The 18,249-nt window shown below is 33.5% G+C and overlaps 1 protein-coding gene across 3 annotated transcripts in view; it reads left to right on the forward strand.

The window, feature by feature from the left end:
- LOC127839273 (plancitoxin-1-like) overlaps positions 1 to 18,249 on the forward strand; it is a 284,745-nt gene that overhangs the window by 247,569 nt on the left and 18,927 nt on the right. The window contains exon 1 of one of the 3 annotated variants that reach the window (XM_052367554.1): positions 9,832 to 9,997. The exons of the other annotated variants lie outside the window; for them this stretch is intronic. Coding sequence (XP_052223514.1) covers positions 9,834 to 9,997 — 164 coding nt within the window. The 5' untranslated portion in view covers positions 9,832 to 9,833. Of the gene's footprint in view, positions 1 to 9,831; positions 9,998 to 18,249 lie in introns of those variants that run through there. 3 annotated transcript variants of the gene reach the window in all.

The raw sequence follows: 18,249 nt of genomic DNA on the forward strand, positions 1-18,249 counted from the left end.
ATACCAGGATAGATGTGAGACCATTATTTTCAGATCATGACGGAATTGAAGAAATCGTCTGAACACTTTATATGTAGTAAATTTTATGGTCATACGTATTTTTATTAGAGCATGCATTGCTAGGATGACATTTCAAAACCTGTATTAAGATAAATTGTGTACATTCTTTTTGTTATTTTGTGTAATTAACTTGTTTATTTATTTGATGCTTAACAACAATTAATACACACTCCAAATCTCTTTGCATATTTTCATATAATTGAATATCATAAGTTATCAAAGTATCCCAAGGAATAACCTCTATATAAAATATTAAGAATATATATTCACCTGATTGTTTATATATATATACATATATGTATATAAATATATATGGTTGAGAAATATTATAAAACACCAACGAATATACTTTCAAAACACTGGATCCTATGAGGATACAAGAACAATTTGAAATAAGTATATATATGAGAAAGAAATTGTTCAAACAGTGTAAACAATAATTATTTTATACAATTATGAGAGGGAATGCTTTTTACAATTATGAGAGGGAATGCTTTATACAATTATGAGAGGGAATGCTTTATCCAATTATTAGAGGGAATGCTTCATACAATTATCAGAGGGAATGCTTTATACAATTATGAGAGTGAATGCTTTATACAATTATGAGAGGGAATGCTTATACAATTATGAGAGGGAATGCTTCATACAATTATGAGAGGGAATGCTTTATACAATTATGAGAGTGAATGCTTTATACAATTATGAGAGGGAATGCTTATACAATTATGAGAGGGAATGCTTTATACAATTATTAGAGAGAATGCTTCATACAATAATGAGAGGGAATGCTTTATACAATTATGAGAGGGAATGCTTCATACAATTATGAGAGGGAATGCTTTATGCAATTATAAGAGGGAATGCTTTATACAATTATGAGAGGGATGCTTTATACAATTATGAGAGGGTATGCTTAAAGCGGGTATATACGATTTTGTCAAATATTTATGAATTTATATAAACTGTGTAAAAAACTTATTATATATATATTTCAATATAAATTAAAATAAAAGTTAAGAAGAACATATGTCGAAAAATGCGAAATAAGCCAGATATTAAATTCTAAAATTGAAAACGGCTGTAAAGCCGAATTCGCCAGCATGTATACCATACATGTACGATGTGCATCTAAACTTAGTTTAACGTTTATTTGAATTCCTGCAACGATATCTATTCATACGACACACGAACACTATCTCCGATCCTAATACAAAGACGAATGCTTCGGTTATTGTAGGAAATATGTACGTCACTATCGGCTCGGGGCGCTAATTTGTCTTTGCTGCATTTATGAAATTCGGCTTTAATGTATAATTTTTCTTGCCTATTCTGTGTTATTGTAACATATGTTATCAATATATTACAATTAAACACATATAAAAAATCGTATATACCCGCTTTAATACAATTATGAGAGGAAATGTTTTATATAATTATGACAGGGAATGTTTTTTACAATTATGAGAGGGAATGCTTTATATAGTTATGAGAGGGAATGCTTTATACGATTATGAGAGGGAATGCTTTATACAATTATCCGAAATGCTGATTAAAATTATGTGAGTTATTGCATAATACAAGTATGAAAACAAACGATTATACACAGTGTGGGTAAAAAAACTTTTGAATGAGAATGCGTAAAATAAGTTTGTGATTTAATGCTAAATACAAATCTGTAAGTTAAGATAATAGTGCATGCGAATTTATTTAAATACAGCATACTAGTTAGTAATCAATACATGTATGTGAGTTGATGCTTAATCCAAAATTTAAGATAATGTTTTGTGAGTTTGAACTGATTGTTTGTTTGTTTGATCTGACACAACATATGTATAGGGGTAGGAAAATGCAAAAACTCCAAACACTGTCTCGAGGTTCGAGTACTTTATTTCATCGCCCGAAGATACAACGGGTATGAAAATTTATTGAAAAACAGGTTTGAGGAATGCGTTGTCATTTTCAAAATTGTGAGAAAATAATCATGAAGTTTTGTCTTTCGACGGGCCAGAGTCGAAAGGCAGCATGGTCCAGTAGTTTAAAAAATCTCTAACAAAGTTTGTTAAATGTTGGCCAATAAAAATCTTAGTGATTACATAAGATCTATCGTTATGACAGGACAATATATGCATGACATCACAGTACATGGCTGGACACACAAGGGAAAAGGGACTGAATCTCAAAATAGAAGCAAATGTGTACATACAAGACAAGGGAAATAATTATTGTATATGAAACATAGACACATATACACACAGGGAAAAATTATATCCTACACAGTCCCGCATGTTATGGAAATGTATCCGTCATTTACAATATGTCATGAACCATTCACAGAAGAGATAATATTTTGTAATAACAACAAGTACAATTTAATTGAAGTAACGAACTTAGTAAGAGAAAATATTATATACCTATATATACCTATATACCTAAATAAAATATAACCTCGAACAACAATAAACACGCAAACGATCGGTAAACTATGAATAATCATACATAACTTTTCAGTCAAAAGGCATTAACTAGGTCATATGAAAAATTTACTATAAATTCGAGTTTTCTCCAATTGCCATAATTTATGAAAAGAAACAATGAAGAGATATAATACAAGAACATGTTTAAAATCTATAGAATCGTCAAAAATACTAACCTGATGCACACAGAATTATTTAATCAATACTAAAACAATAATATAAAAATAAACAATTACCAAATAAAATACATTAATTTAGGGTATCTATTATAATTTCAATTAATGAAAAAAACACTAAATCAAGAATGGGTAACAAGCACGGAAAAACTGTCCATTCCATGAAAAACGTAGAATTTACAGTACCTGAATATAATTGTATATACAATTTTTCTATCAAAACTGTACTTGGTAGTTCACACACATCTACTAAAGATTACAATACACCAAGTTAAAATGCTGACAACTGAAGCAATGTAAATACATGTACATTTAACAAAATGCTCGTAATGGGATCAAACAGTAATTACAAACCGGTCTGGTGGGAGGGACATTTAGGTTAGGGTCTGCTTAGGGAGGGGGGGACTCAATGCCTAGATGGGGTCGGAGAAGGACTACTGTAAGAACTCAGTTCATGGGAAATTGGCGAATCCTCTTGACTGCCCATAGAAATGGTATACTGCATGTGACTGAGGGGCTGATTGGACTTGCAGATCAAGGCTGTGAAATATAATCAGTAGAGGGAGATGGAAAAGTATCAGAAATACTGATACAAGGCCCAATGATGCTGGTCAATAGGCCTTGATTTAAAGACGAAACAAGAGACAATACAATTTATTTCGTAACTAGAGGCCACCTGCCCAAAATACAAAATATAGACATGTCGAGTTATACATGCATGCGTTGTGAATAGTTTAATGTTTATACTTTTCGCATTAAGATATAAAAATTGAAATGTCAGATCATTTTTCATTTTCATCAGATTAATAAAATCGTTTTCGTCTCTATTTCTCTATACCAGGAAAAATGGCGAATGTTACGTTCTTCATGAAATTTATAACAATGGACATATACATGATATTCGTTTTCAATGACACACGTTATTCAACATTTAGACATTGTACGATATCTAAAATCATGTCCAGTTTCATTAAGAAGCTTGTGGTTGGAATATCTGAACTTTGCAAATGCTTTTCTATAGTAGAAACCAGCCCATTGAGTATATGAATTCCATGAGCGCAAGATCGTTCTAGTAAAGTATGCTCGAATAAATGATAATTTTTATCCTTTTTTTCTCGGCAGCTCAAAAACGTCTGTATCGTAGTCTAAACTTTGAATTAAAAAGAAATTCAATGTTATCTGCTGGAATGAAGTCCAGCATAGTTTTAATTCTAGCATTTAGATCAACCGTCAAGATATATAGAAAATTGGGATACATATTTTTAACAATAAGAGCTTTTCGACGATATAGGTAATTTCGTTTTTATCATCTCTGAATTCATATATCGGTTACCCTTCTGGCGAGACATACGCAATACACAAAATAATATCAGATAAACAATTGAAACAGCTCGTCTAAATGAGTACAAGACATTCCGCACAAATTCTTGTGACACGCCCAAATAAATTTTGACAACTTTGCGTGACTGTCCATCTTGCAACGCACCATGACCACGTCGAGATCATCCGATTGTAATATTTGCTGGTGTCGATCCGCGCTATGTGCCCGTGACTTGCCTATACGCTCGACCGATTGTTTAACTTCATTAAACTTGTACACATCACCGTCAATGACAAGTTTATCGCACAATCCCACCCGGTTACATCAGCATGGGTTTTAGTGGTGTTTCACTGTAGACATCTGTAAAGTCATTTTACAGAATCAGAACCTAAACTACCGTCGATATCATTACCAGAATTCTGGCTAGATCTTGAAAACGTTCTTACTCTTCGGGCAGCGCGTGGAGCCTGTTCAGGTTCTGGGACAGAAACAAACGACAGCAACATGTTCATGTGCAGAGTTCAAACAGGTTCCTTTTGTTTTTTCTCGTTTGTTTCTGTATACCGGCTGGATGTCATATGGAATCTCTAGAACCACGTATGATTTCCATTCCCATTTATCAGCCAATTTATGTCAGCCTTGCAGATTGACTTGCCTTAAAAGTACAAGATCATTTCTGCTGATCAGATTCTCTTAAACTTTATATACAGAGCATTGAGTTGTGTTGCACGCTTTATACCCATGTACCTGCAAGTCTGCATGCAAATGTGATGCGTTCCTGCAATTAAGCAATGAATGAAGAATTAAATTCCTTTTCCGTGTTTCTTGACGTTTTGGAAATATAGGCATCAACTGGCAACCTTGTGTACCTCCCGAACATTAGGAATGTAGAGAATACCCATTTGAGCTGCTCTTGAATTGTATGAATGATCCATGGTAGAGATACAGACTTTCCAATTTCACTTCTGCTCATCACAACGTTCCCAACGTGCATAACATGGTACGGTTCAATCGCTCAGCTGATTGAGTATCCATGGGGTGAAAACGTGTAGGATCTTTCATACATATGCATTGCTAAACAAGTTAATTGATGACATAATTATAACAATGTCTTCCTTGATTAGAAGGGCGTTGCTCATGTAATCAATAACAGCAATAATATGTCCGAACAAGGCTTTTGCAGTTGTGGTTGCCTTCTCTGGGGTTTTCTTAAAGTTGTCAGTTATAACAAAGATATCATCATGACCACCTTTACATCTGTAACCTTTTAGAAAATCAATGAAAACAAGTTGAATTGGTCTGGATGTCACAATAAAATAGATTTTTAGACGGAAAATGAGTTGTTGTTTTTTTTGCAAATACAATCGCTATAGTGAAACAATACATTCAATGCAATGTTCAATGCCTGGCCAGTAAAAACACCACTAAGCCATAGTGACTGGTCGAGCCCTGGATGACAACCCTCATAGCGTACAAGCAGTTGTCGAACTTTTTCACCATCCAATTTGGAATAACGATACTAAACCACACAAATAAGTGACAGACAATCAAAATCCCCAATAAATGTTATTACACTGACTGATATATATTTCACCTCTTAAGTGGTTTACGACCAAGAATATTTGTAAATAACTTGTGCTTTGTCACGGTCACATGGCTGTTCTTTAGACAAATTTATTCTATTAACTTAAAAGTTGACGGTATTGCGTCCACAGTGACCGTTTGTGAAGTTGAAATACCAATAAGACATTTCAAATTATCAAATTGTACACCGACGAAGCGGCGACCCAACAATGACCGATAGCATCAAGCTCTGGTGTTTACATGCCATAGGATAAAGGGTTATTGTCAGTTGTTACAGTAAATGTTGTGGCATACAAATAGTCATGAACTTGTCTGTTAGAGTCCTTTTAAGCTCAAGGAACACCAATCTCTGTGCATGATAATTGCGATCACAACGACGTAGACCTCGGCTTGCATTAGCTATAACACGCTCAGAGGAGTCTGTTGCTGCAAAAGGACTGTCCCTTACTATGTGCCAAAAATATCAGTTGGAAAAATGAAGGATTTGGAGTAGCTCGCTAAGGAAAAATCAGGGGGAGAGGTAAATTTGGACTTCAGGGTTTCACGGCCACTTGTTAATATTTACCCGGAATACATGTACCAAGAGACAGAGGACTTATTATCCTTTTTTGGATGAATCATAGCCTTCAAGACGCGATATTAGAGGTCGGCGATTGTATCATAATCTTTAATATAATTCCGGTAGAAACATGAAAAGCCTACAAATTAGCGTAACTGAGTAACATTTGCCGGAATGGACCAAGAAGAAATTGTCTTCTCAGCGTCTGCACCAATACCTTCTTTGAAATAATGTGTGCAAGATATGTAAACGAGTTCGTTTTTAAACACATACTTTGACCTTGAAACCACAGCCGTTCGCAAATGATATCGTTTTGCCTGTTCTGTTAGTAAAAATCGCGCCGTCGTGTTCTTGATTATATTTGTATTGTTTATTTCGGACCAATTCTGCTAGATAGTGATAATTTTGTAACTTTTTAGAACGAAATCGAGATATTAAAATGAATTGCGGTTGTATTACCTTGCATATTTTGCATTTTGTGAATGTTATGACACGAAGGAGTTTGACACAAGCAATATGAACCGAAACCCTACAAATGCCTAAAAAGCTGCATCCCATATACCAATTAATATGTATCATGTGAAACATTTGGACAGGTTACAAACCACACATTCAAATCACATAATTATCGGTTAGTTTTTTCCGCTATCGAGTCGTATTGTGTGATATGGAAGGATTCAGTGATGCTTTGCAACTTGAAATGTCCAATATAATAGCATGCACATGCTAAGCGATCAACCTCAACGGAATGTCAATACAATATCTATATACCTTTTTCAATGTTTGTCCTGCTTCAATGCTGTTTACTGTATATTTCAGTTCGACATAAACCCGTGCTGACGATCCAGATATTTTTAACGTGCATAGGTTTGACAATGTTATCTGGAGTGAAGTCTGCAAATGCACCACTCTAGTATTGATTATTTTATTCAACGTGTGCACTGCTGAACACGTAGCTAATAGTTAGGGACTCAGTGCAAACTGGTTTTACGCTATTTTTACTTGAGATAGAAATTAAATGACCTAAATCAATTGCATTTTGCCATGCAAATGAAAGTTATATAGAATATTTGGTCAATACGCGAATAAATTAATCTAACGCAAGTCAACAGGGTTAGTTGTAGTTTTGTTGTTTTTACCTAAGGAGCAATTAAGTTCCATGTCTCTTAGTTTTTTGACGTTACCAAGAAGTAGTAAGAAACGATGCAGCATGAGTTAAATATCAATCTCCAAGCAGAGTTGACAGTTTTTCTCACATATGCAGTGGATTTCATGGCGAAAATCATGTCAAAGGGAAATATACGTACATGTATTCACTGAGTTATATTTACCGCATGTTGTGTAAGGTGGGGGGCCGGGGTGGCGGGTAACTTCCCAAATTTTAGGGTAGGGGTGTCCCACTAAGACTTCCGAAATGTGACCCATTTTTATACCGGAACTCTGATAAAGTAGACCCATTTTGATACAAGATTATTGAAAAAGCAGACTCATTTGTATACGATACCATTGAGATTGTGGACCCATTTAAATACAAGATTTTCGATAAACTGGACACATTTCAAAACTAGAATTTGATAAAGAGGACATATTTCATACTACAATTGTAATCTCTCTCATATCAATACAGTAAAGTTATTGAATTTCCTTTTATATTTTTATTTGTGAATTACATATATTTTTGGTACCCATTTACATACAAGAATGAACTTTATCATGCCCATTTTGAAACTGATACTCTCAAATCTATATGCATTTATATACAAGCAAATGTCTAATTTCAATACCCATATCTATAAAAAAGGGGGGGTGTCCTTTTGAATAATTAATATTATGGATATTGGTTTAAACTTATTGAAACTGATAACATAATTTTAAAATCGATTTATATACAAGCATTAAATGATTGTCAAAATGGTCTTTCTAATTGGGTATCTAATCTTAAACTATTGTTAGACACTTACGGTTTTTCATACGTGTTTAATAATCCAAGCTCCGTCGATGTTAAAATAGTTATACCACAGTTTAAAACTGTTGTAATTGATACTTATAAACAAGAGTGGTTTCGATCCGTTGAAAATAGCTCTGTTTTAGATATGTACCGTGTGTTTAAGTCAACATTTGTATACGAAAATTATTTAGACGTATTACCTAAATCACTAAGGCACTATGTCGCAAAGCTTTGATCTTCCAGCCTGCCACTGAGAATTCAAACTGAAAGATATGCTGGTCAAAACATACCACGAAATAAACGTTTTTGCCTTTGTTGTAACGAATTAGATATTGAAGATGAGTACCATTTTGTCTGTAAATGTCCATTATACGTTGATATTAGAAAAAAACTATTTAAAGAAATGTTATTACAATAGGCCTTCTGTTTATAAATTCCACCAGTTTCTGAATACAACGAATAAATTTGAACTTATTAAGTTAGCCAAATTTGTAAAAGAAGCTCTGATTTTAAGAAATAATATTACTAATGCTGTTAATTAATTTATATAGCAATCCTCCATATATTACATTGCCTTTTCGTAACCGTATACGATGCTGCTTATGTTATTGTTACTACTGTGTTTATCTCTGTAATTTTTCTAAAACGTATACAGAGACGTATCCAGAAAATTTTCAGAGGGGGGGCTCAACAGGGGAGGGTGCGGGAGGGGTGTCCCCTTCCGTCGTCGATTTTTTTTTTAAATGCCACCTTGAAATGATGCGATTTCCTGCTATCTAATCAGCATTTTGCATGATAAAAGTGCATGTGAAACAAATAAAAACTTGAGTTCACACATCAAGTGTGACAGACACACGGACAGACAGACACACAGGGGTAAATCAAATGTCTCTCAAACCACTAAAGTGGTGGGAGACATTATCTTTATCCATAACTTTTTTAACGAAGTTACATGGGTGGACCTCCTATTTAACCTTGTTGGATATCCTACTAGGTCAACTTGGGTACAACATTAAAATGTTTATGTCCATGTCCCTATGAATGGAAAGCAGGCACACAGCGGAAAACCTGTCCTGACCCATTGATGATCTTAGTTTTGTCTTAACAAGTCCTTGGGCACTGATACTTTTTTCACACTCGCATGATACTGAGTATACGATGCTCCTTATGTTTATATTATTACTATGTTTATCTCTGTGACATAATTGTATTTGAAATATCTAGTGTTTAGACACGGAGTGTATGTAATCTAGAGTCCGTGGTTTAGACGATGAACACTGTGCAAGTCTGAATAAATATTTGTCTTGTCTTGTCTTGATATTGTCCAAGAAATATATTGTTATGTATTAAAATTGATTACTTACAAAATGCTGTTTCGATGGTCAATATAATTAAATATAATGTATTGCGTGACTGTTAATTATGAGTTTCTTGTTAAACCGCTAATTTACCAATTATGAAAAAAGTACATTTTTGCAGGTACCTGATTTTGTAGTTAATTACAACATTGGAGTGATGCACTAAGCGGGGCAATACGTATATAGATTTGATCGAGATCTGTATGCATTTTACAAAAAATATTTAAACAAAATGTAGTGATAACCCAAAGTGCCGCTCAATCTATCATAGATTCATTTATGCAATAAATCGTCCACTCTCGTCAGCTCACCCGAGTGGTATTTAACCGTAGATCGTCACATGATCTACTATGATCACGTGCTTTATAAGTTCCGTGTTTGACAAGATGGCGGGAATACAGCTGGCTGGCGAAGTCGGTGTCATGAAATGTGCAATTGTATTGCTGATTTTTTGCATGACAGCTATAGTCAGTGGACTGCAATGCATTGCGAATGATAATAGACCCGTGGATTGGTATGTAAATATTATATATCATTGCAAACTAAGTAGAATTAAGAAAAACATGTTAGCTTATAGTGATCGTGACTGACTGTAGCATGAACCAATGATTTTTTTAAACATAAATAATTGATGTCAAATGCCTGCAGGAATAATATTTAAGGTATTAGAAAGCATTTACTTTTTGTTTTAATGAATTACTTTGAAAAATCAATTTTTTATGATTTTTTTAGCAACAAGGGGTAATGAACTTTAAAATAATGTTATTGAATTTCTAACCAAAAACTGGTTCCATGGCAATACTGGATGCAATGCACACTTTTCTTCAAAACAATCCAAATTCTAATGCTTTTTCTTGATAAAATATCTCCTATACTAACTAGAAATACCACTTTTGATCAGAAAAATAATACAAAAAGATGTTTTAGTTGTTTTAAATTTCATTAAGCATACTGTTTACGTTCTGTTCATATCTTCCTAACAATCTGTTATGTCATTTTTTTTATAGGACAATATTTAATGTATTGTGTTTTATAATTTTGAAATGAAAACATTAATATTGTTTAAGACTAATAAACAAAACATACTATTTAAAAGTGATTTTTGTTGTAATTATTGGCATTTTATTTTACATGTGTAGCAAGTTTAGGTAAATCTTTACCTATGTATTTTTTTCAAACAATATATATACAATTAACATTTTTGTACCAAAAATGTGTTATAAGATAAAAGTTTCTCAATAAAAATAACTAAAAATATATAATAACTCAAGTTTAAACATATGTGTGTCATAATTTCAAAAATAAGTGGGTGGCTGAAGCTAAAGTAACTGATAAAACAATCATAAGAAGGATAAACTGAAGTATGATTTTTCAATGGTTTATGCGCTAAATTTGAGATGTCTTTTCTAGCAGTTATATAAAGTATTCCTGACCAAAATCAATGTTATATTACTTTCAAATCATTTATGTATTGGTATACAATAAGAAAGTGGTAGAATATTTGCGCAAAACATAAGAATTTTTTACGAAAACTTGTCTGCTGAAATTTACTGAGATGTTCCGGTAATGACCGATCGTCGGTTTCCGAAAATAATATATGTTTCTGGTTTCTGAAAAACAAAATGGATGTACCCAAAGATTTTGGTGTAATTGACTATTACTGGTTGATAAATGTATGATTTTGCTTCTTATTTGAAAAAGTGATGCTTTCAAGGCTGATAAACTTGAAATATGAAAGCTATTCGGCCGTTTGGCCTTTGTTTGTCAATACATCTGTACGATCGGTAATTTCCGTAACCACTCGTAAAATTGTAGCAGACACAAGTTTTAATCACAATACTTATGTTTTCCACTTATATTCGACCACTTTCTTGTTCAATACCAATACATAAATGATTTCAAAGCAATATTTTATTGATTTCAGCAAGTAACACCGTCTATAACCGCAAAAAAAAAACATTCCAAACTTTTTGGTTTACGATTTTTATTTGCTAAATAGCTTGCATAGAGCATGGCAGTGAATGTTATGCAAGATAAATGTCTCTACTTTCTTGATTGGATGATTTCAGACTGTTTAATCCAATCAGAAAAGAGCTTTAAAACGTAATTTAGACCCATGTTAAGCGAGATAATAAAGAACCACTTTTTGGTTACTGCCGATTTGTGACATCACAAGTTGCCTCCCTTGTTGGTTCATGCTACTGACTGGGACTGAGTTAGTCAATGCAGCATAATGTCACAAGATGAGAAATCATCAACAATCTGCTTTATGATTTTTTTGCGTTCATATTTTAAGGTCATCAGTTAATTTATATTAAGTAAAGTGCATTGATCCACATAAATCAGCATTGATTAAGTGAAACTATGCTTTTAAATAAAAACTGCCATAAAAGGAAATATTTTAAAACCTTATATTTTTCACAAAACTGTCAGGGCTTGACACTAACTTTTTTTACCTACTTTACCTACTGACCCAATGGATCACCAGCTTTCAGAAATTACTGGGTCCTCCAAGATTTCAAGTGGTCCGACAATTTCTATGTTATTTTACCTAAATTTCAACTTACTTTCCAAACTATCCACAAAGTATTGTGCATAAAAAGAAAACTATCCTCTGTGTGCCTAATTTCGATCAGGTGCCTAAGTTCGATCAGTTTTTTATGACGTATTTTCAAATACCAGCACTGACATCACGCGCCAGCCTTCCTGCGAAAACTCATAACAGAAGTTGTAATTTCGTCAACCTCTCGTAAAAATGCGGTTTAAACAGGGTTTTATGAATAACAAAGCTTAAATTATGTCAATTATCGAATACCTCATTTTTCATGCATTTATCACACTTATATTCTTTAAATCACCATTAAATCATAAAACATCCATCAAAATACTCTTTTCTAAATTGCCAGGGATACTGCAGTATTCAGGGGCGGTAAGACAATTCTCCATAAATCGCTTTGTTTACCTGGGGCTCATAAGGGGGCATTCATAAATTAGATCGACACATTACATTTAAAGATAATAGACGTCCAATTAAGATGTTTATTGGTAAATTTAAGCTCTTTACTGCAGCACAAGTATAGGAAAAATAGCGTTTTATAATGTAAATATGTTTGGTAATTTTACAAATGTGTGTTTATGAGTGTTTAATGTTCTTTTCTGTTACCTTCTTAATTGTTAGTTGTTGTTAATTTTAATAAATATTTAAGACACGTATTACAATAATCTTCAAAATATATGAATAACCTTTCTTTTCTAAAAAACAACAACATTAGAATGTCTCGCTCCTAGCTTAAGTATTGGTGTGAGCAAATAACTATTTCTCTACCCCATGTGAGCCCCCATTTGTGACGTCACGAAGACAGCTGGTCGAACTTAGGAGTGCTTCTCAGTGACGTATATCATGTGGGGTAATAGATAGTTTTTAACCGTTTACAACCGTTTTGTTTGTTTATATTTCAATTTTTTGGCAGATTTGGATACAGTTTTGAATACTCTGTCTAAATACCATAGAAAGTTTTCAGTAATCATTGTTGGTGTCGAGCATGCGCAGAGACAAAGTTTAACATGATCGAACTTAGGCACACAGAGCATATTAGTTATAGTTTTTTTTAGGCAGAGGTTCAACCACCCTCGGAATAAAATTCCACATCGCAAAAACTTGTAATCTTGAAAATACGCACTGTAACAAGTTAGTTGTTACTTAACTCTAGCCATAACTCTTAACTTCTAATATTTTCTAATATATATCTCATATTGTATTTTTACTTAGTAGTTGTTAAATGAATAATTATAGCTTATGTTTATATTGCAAATGCAATATAATTATGACTCAAAAATTTAATGTATGTTTACTTGGCCATTGCTCAAGTATCAATGTTAGGGCTAAACTAGTCTATGCAATTTAATAGTTAAAATGTGATTTTATTCACCAATAATTTACTGGGGAACTGTTGAAACTGTATTTATTAATTTATTGATGTGTTGTTATTTTGCAGTTTTTGCTTACGCTTTAGAAATGCATGACTCTGAAATAGGTCACCCTTTATTAATTTAATATGTCATTGTTTTAGCCTTATGGCTGAATGGGGTTGCTTTTGTAAATGTATTAAATGCAGTTTTCTCATTTTATCAAACTCAACTTACTTGTCAATTGTAATTCACATCTGCCATTTTGTTTGGAAGCTGTCATTGTCCTGTTTGGAAACCGGCGTTTGCTATCATATTTTTGTCTATTTAAACCGTACGTGGTGTCATTTTATTCATTAAATATTGTTCTTTCTAAATATCAAGCGAACGCCACATTATAAACTGTAATTAATTGTAGTTTTGCATCAGAAGCTAAATTTTCTCAGAAATATTTATTTGAGAACGCCAATGTTACTTTGTAACAATTGTTTTCATTGGTCCAGATTTTGTAATGTGCAACCCGATTCGCTTTTACTGTCTATAAAAAGTTGAGCCTCAGAAGGCGGAGGCATTCAAATTTCCAACTCTGAATCGACAACATCAAAAAGTCAAAATAAGATAAATAAAAAATAATCTAAATAAATCGTAAATTTAAACTCTAAGTATACCCAAATTAAACCAACTTGAAATTAACTGTCAAAGGGTGAGCCTTATATGTACTTTATTATTCACGTTATATTTACAAATGTTGTTAAACTTGTTTAGTTTGCCTGTTGATCCATACTTTTAAAGACGGAAAAAAAATAACGTTTAGTGAACCTTCAAAAGCTTTCGTTTATCTATTCAACAATCCTAAACATAATTTACAACTCGCCATCATGACGTCTATTACAGCACGTTTACTCTCCGGCAATATCAAAACATTATTCGGTGCCCTCCAGTGTAAATTTGCACATTAAACAAAGTATATTCTGATGGTACTAAGATCGATAAAATGCTGATTATTGCTGCTTTTTCAAAATAATAAATACCATTTTGTTCATTTCTCTATCCGAATGCTTCGAATTTTATGTTAATTTTTGTATCGATCACGGCGAAGTCAGGAGACATTTGCGGAACGCAAAATCGATTTTTTGATCCGACAACAGGTTTTTGTCATCAGGGCATCTAGAAAATTGGAATTTCCAATATATTGCTTTTTTTATCCCAGTCTCGAGTCGGCCAATACAATAATTATGAAATTATCGGTTTATTATGAACATATAAAGTTGTTTTATTGATGAAAACGGCTTTCCACCAGTATTTCACAATAAGCTGGCCAGGATTTTTAACTGGTGTGACGGATCAACCAAATTTCTTGCTTGACTGGTCCTCCCTATTTTTTACTGACCCCGGGTCAACGGACCACTGTTAGTGTCGAGCCCTGACTGTATTTGCATAAATTTAACAAACAAGCTATATTTCAAATAATTTGTCTTGTTCCCACCTGTTTAATCTAGAACTTACTGCAATTTCTGTAATGTTCTTATCTATCAAGGTCGACATTTATCCTTTAAGTGCTGGAACCTAATTGTGAAGGCCTTTGCAAACAGTTTGGATCCAGATGAGACGCCACAGAACGTGGCGTCTCATCAGGATCCAAACTGTTTGCTATTCTGATAGTATTCTTTGAAAAAAATCGAAGAAAAAGCTAATTTTAGAAATTCTGCAGACGACATTTTAGCAGACGACAAATTTCCCAGCATGCAAAGGGTCAAAAAAAGACATGTTAATATTTGCAAGGGGATCACATTTATCCTTTCCCACTCAGAGGCAAATGGCTATGTGCAAACAGAACAGCCTGCAAGTAACTTAGTCTGTTCAGGTTTTATGCTGTTTGCTGCTCATCAGTTACAAATTTGAATCTAGTAAGAAATGTCTTATAAATGTAACTTGCTGAGGGACTATAAACTTGTCAAAATACCTATCTTAATAGTGGGGAATGGGTTAATATTTGTGAGGGGAACAAATGCATATGGTATTTAGTCTTGTATCAGGTTAAACCAGAGGTCAGGGCCATTCACAATCACTTCACAAACAGAACATCCTGAATTGCACCAAGATCATGATGTACTGACATTAATTTGATCCCAGATTGTGTGGTGCAAGTTAGAAACCATGGAATGAGAGATACTTAGTCCCAAAAAGTCTGGGTTAAATTGAGCATTAATTATAATTTAAAGATAGGAAGAGATAAGAACAATTAAGTGACGGTCTAATTAAGAGAATTTATGAACCTGGATAAATAAATAGAATACATAGCAAGCCATACTACATCATTGTGCATGTTGTTAAGCCTGTTTTATTCAAGTATGTTTTGCATGTCAGGACTCAACATTAACCCAAAAACCAACTTGCACTGCCGGGCAAGTACTTAGAAAATCTACTTGCCCTGAACGTAAAGCCATTTGCCCAAACATGAAATATCACAATAACTGTTAACCTCATATTTTTTAATAAAGATCAAAATGGTACACCACAAAACCTTTTTTATTTTTGCAAATTTAACAAAATGATTACAGCAATTAAAGTCTAAATACAGTCTAAATTAAATGCTTTGTTCTTTTTTGCACTTGCCCGGGCGGACAACTAGATTATAAAGTAACTTGCCCCGACCCAACTTTTACTTGCCAGGGTCAATAGGACAACCGTTAATGTTGAGCCCTGCATGTATAATTGTATTTGCCTTGCAGTGTGTGGGTTCAGTGTTACTGGTGGTAGATAATTGAAGAATTGTTTATACTCAATAGTTTGAAAGCAAATGGAGGAGCAATTATTATGAAATTTGATAGTTGATACAAATATATTTGTTATTTTTACTAATGGTGAAGGTTGCTGTAACTCAATATAATAAAATGATTATAGCTTGAACATATTGAGCTATTGTAATGCAAGAATATAATGCATTGAACAACAACTTCATTATGTTTGCATAGGCTGCTCATTGTATCTACTGTATATGTCCTGCATTGACGCGCACTGTGCGTGTTTTTTCAAGACCCCTGGGCGTTAAACTCAAACTACTATTACATATTCCTAACATTATAACAGTGTAACATTTTCATTACCTGCCACTCACAGTTTAATCCAATCGTATGACAAAGTCTGCAGCAGACCCGCTACATCGTGATGTCCAATTTAACGCAAATCGGCAGTGTATCCCATTTTATTTTTTATCAACTTCCCCATTAAGAAACGCATACCATTAAATCCAGTTTGACCCGGTATTTCGCGCCTTCACTGCGTCTAGTTGATAAGTATTTATAGTGTGACAAACAATACATTCGAACGCTCAATACCATACAGTTGGCGTCATCGGTGTAAAGCGCACATGTCACCTATGACAACGTCCTTTCACTGCTTCCTAGCACCCGAGTTACATGCAGTCCTCAAGGTTCATACATCGACAAAATATATAATCAATAATGAATAATATAAATGGTAATTGCTTAACAGAAACAGTGACTCGTTCCGTTTTGTTTTAAGAAATCAAATGCATAATTATCGTAAGCGATCATGATCACCAAGTTTTGATACTAATGAAAGAAGAAATAAAACGAGTTAATATCTTTATGATTTATCACTCGCCTGTTCTGCCAACAATAATTATTATTGTCCCCTACCAGTTTCACTGGAGGGGACTTATGTTTTACACTCCATCTGTCTGTTGTCAGTCTGACTGTCAGTCCGTCACACTTTTCTGGATCCTGCGATAACTTTAAAAGTTCTTCATATTTTTTCATGAAACTTTACACATGGATAGATGGTAATATGGAGATTATGCACATCATTTCATTTTTTTCCTACGTCAAAAATTCTGTTTGCTTTGGCAAAAAATAAAAAATATTATTTTTTTTTACTGATAATGGTAGAGTTTCACCTGTATTGGACCATATTGCTTGGCAATCTCTTGTTGTTTCTAATAGAATTTTTGGAAACTATGAACTAAATGCATTAGTTGGTAGCTAAAATAACTTAACTACTAAACACACAGTAAAAACTGCATCAGAAAGTCTCTTACAATAACAAGAAAAGTTGAGCGCTACATGTATCTCCTACAATAGCCCCTCGTGTCTTATCAATAACCATTGATGTCTGACCACAATTTCAACCAATATAAACAATTCAAAATCAGATAAATTTTGCTACTTTTACAACAGATTCACTTTCATACAATGATCGAGATCCCATTCAGATTTTTTTCCCGATTGTGTCAAACAGACCTAGCCCCCTAACTTTGTGAAAAACTTTTCAAAATTGTGAAAAAGTAGTCGCAAGCTTCTGTTAATTTTGAATAAAACATTTTGTGGACTTCTCAAAATTGTGAAATTCAGTTTGTTATGAATTCGTATACAGGTACTGAAAGAATGTTAATTACTTGCATTACTTAAAATTTCTTTACTTAATGCATTAAAAATAATGTTTTAATTGTCTGGATGCTATTTCTTACATTCAAATCATCTCATCAACAATATTCCGACAGGTTTACTATATCTCAACTTATAAGAAAGTGTTTTTCTCATAGTCTTGAGGTATTGACACATTTGTTTAGGTGTTTAAACTGTGTGTGACAATTGACAAACTGATAACCACCACCTATAAACTTCCTGATTCGATTATATACACTTTGCATCCTTTAGCATTTCCCTTTCTTAATAGTGAGGATATAAAGTTTAACTGTCTATCTGACATGACTAAGCATGAGTCGCTTTCTGAGAAAACTGGGCATAATGCATGTGCGTAAAGTGTCGTCCCAGATTAGCCTGTGCAGTCCGCACAGGCTAATCAGGGACAACACTTTCCGCCTAAATTGGATTTTGG

The sequence above is a fragment of the Dreissena polymorpha genome, chromosome 7, assembly GCF_020536995.1.
Source record: "Dreissena polymorpha isolate Duluth1 chromosome 7, UMN_Dpol_1.0, whole genome shotgun sequence".
In the NCBI taxonomy this organism is placed as follows: Eukaryota; Metazoa; Mollusca; class Bivalvia; order Myida; family Dreissenidae; genus Dreissena; species Dreissena polymorpha.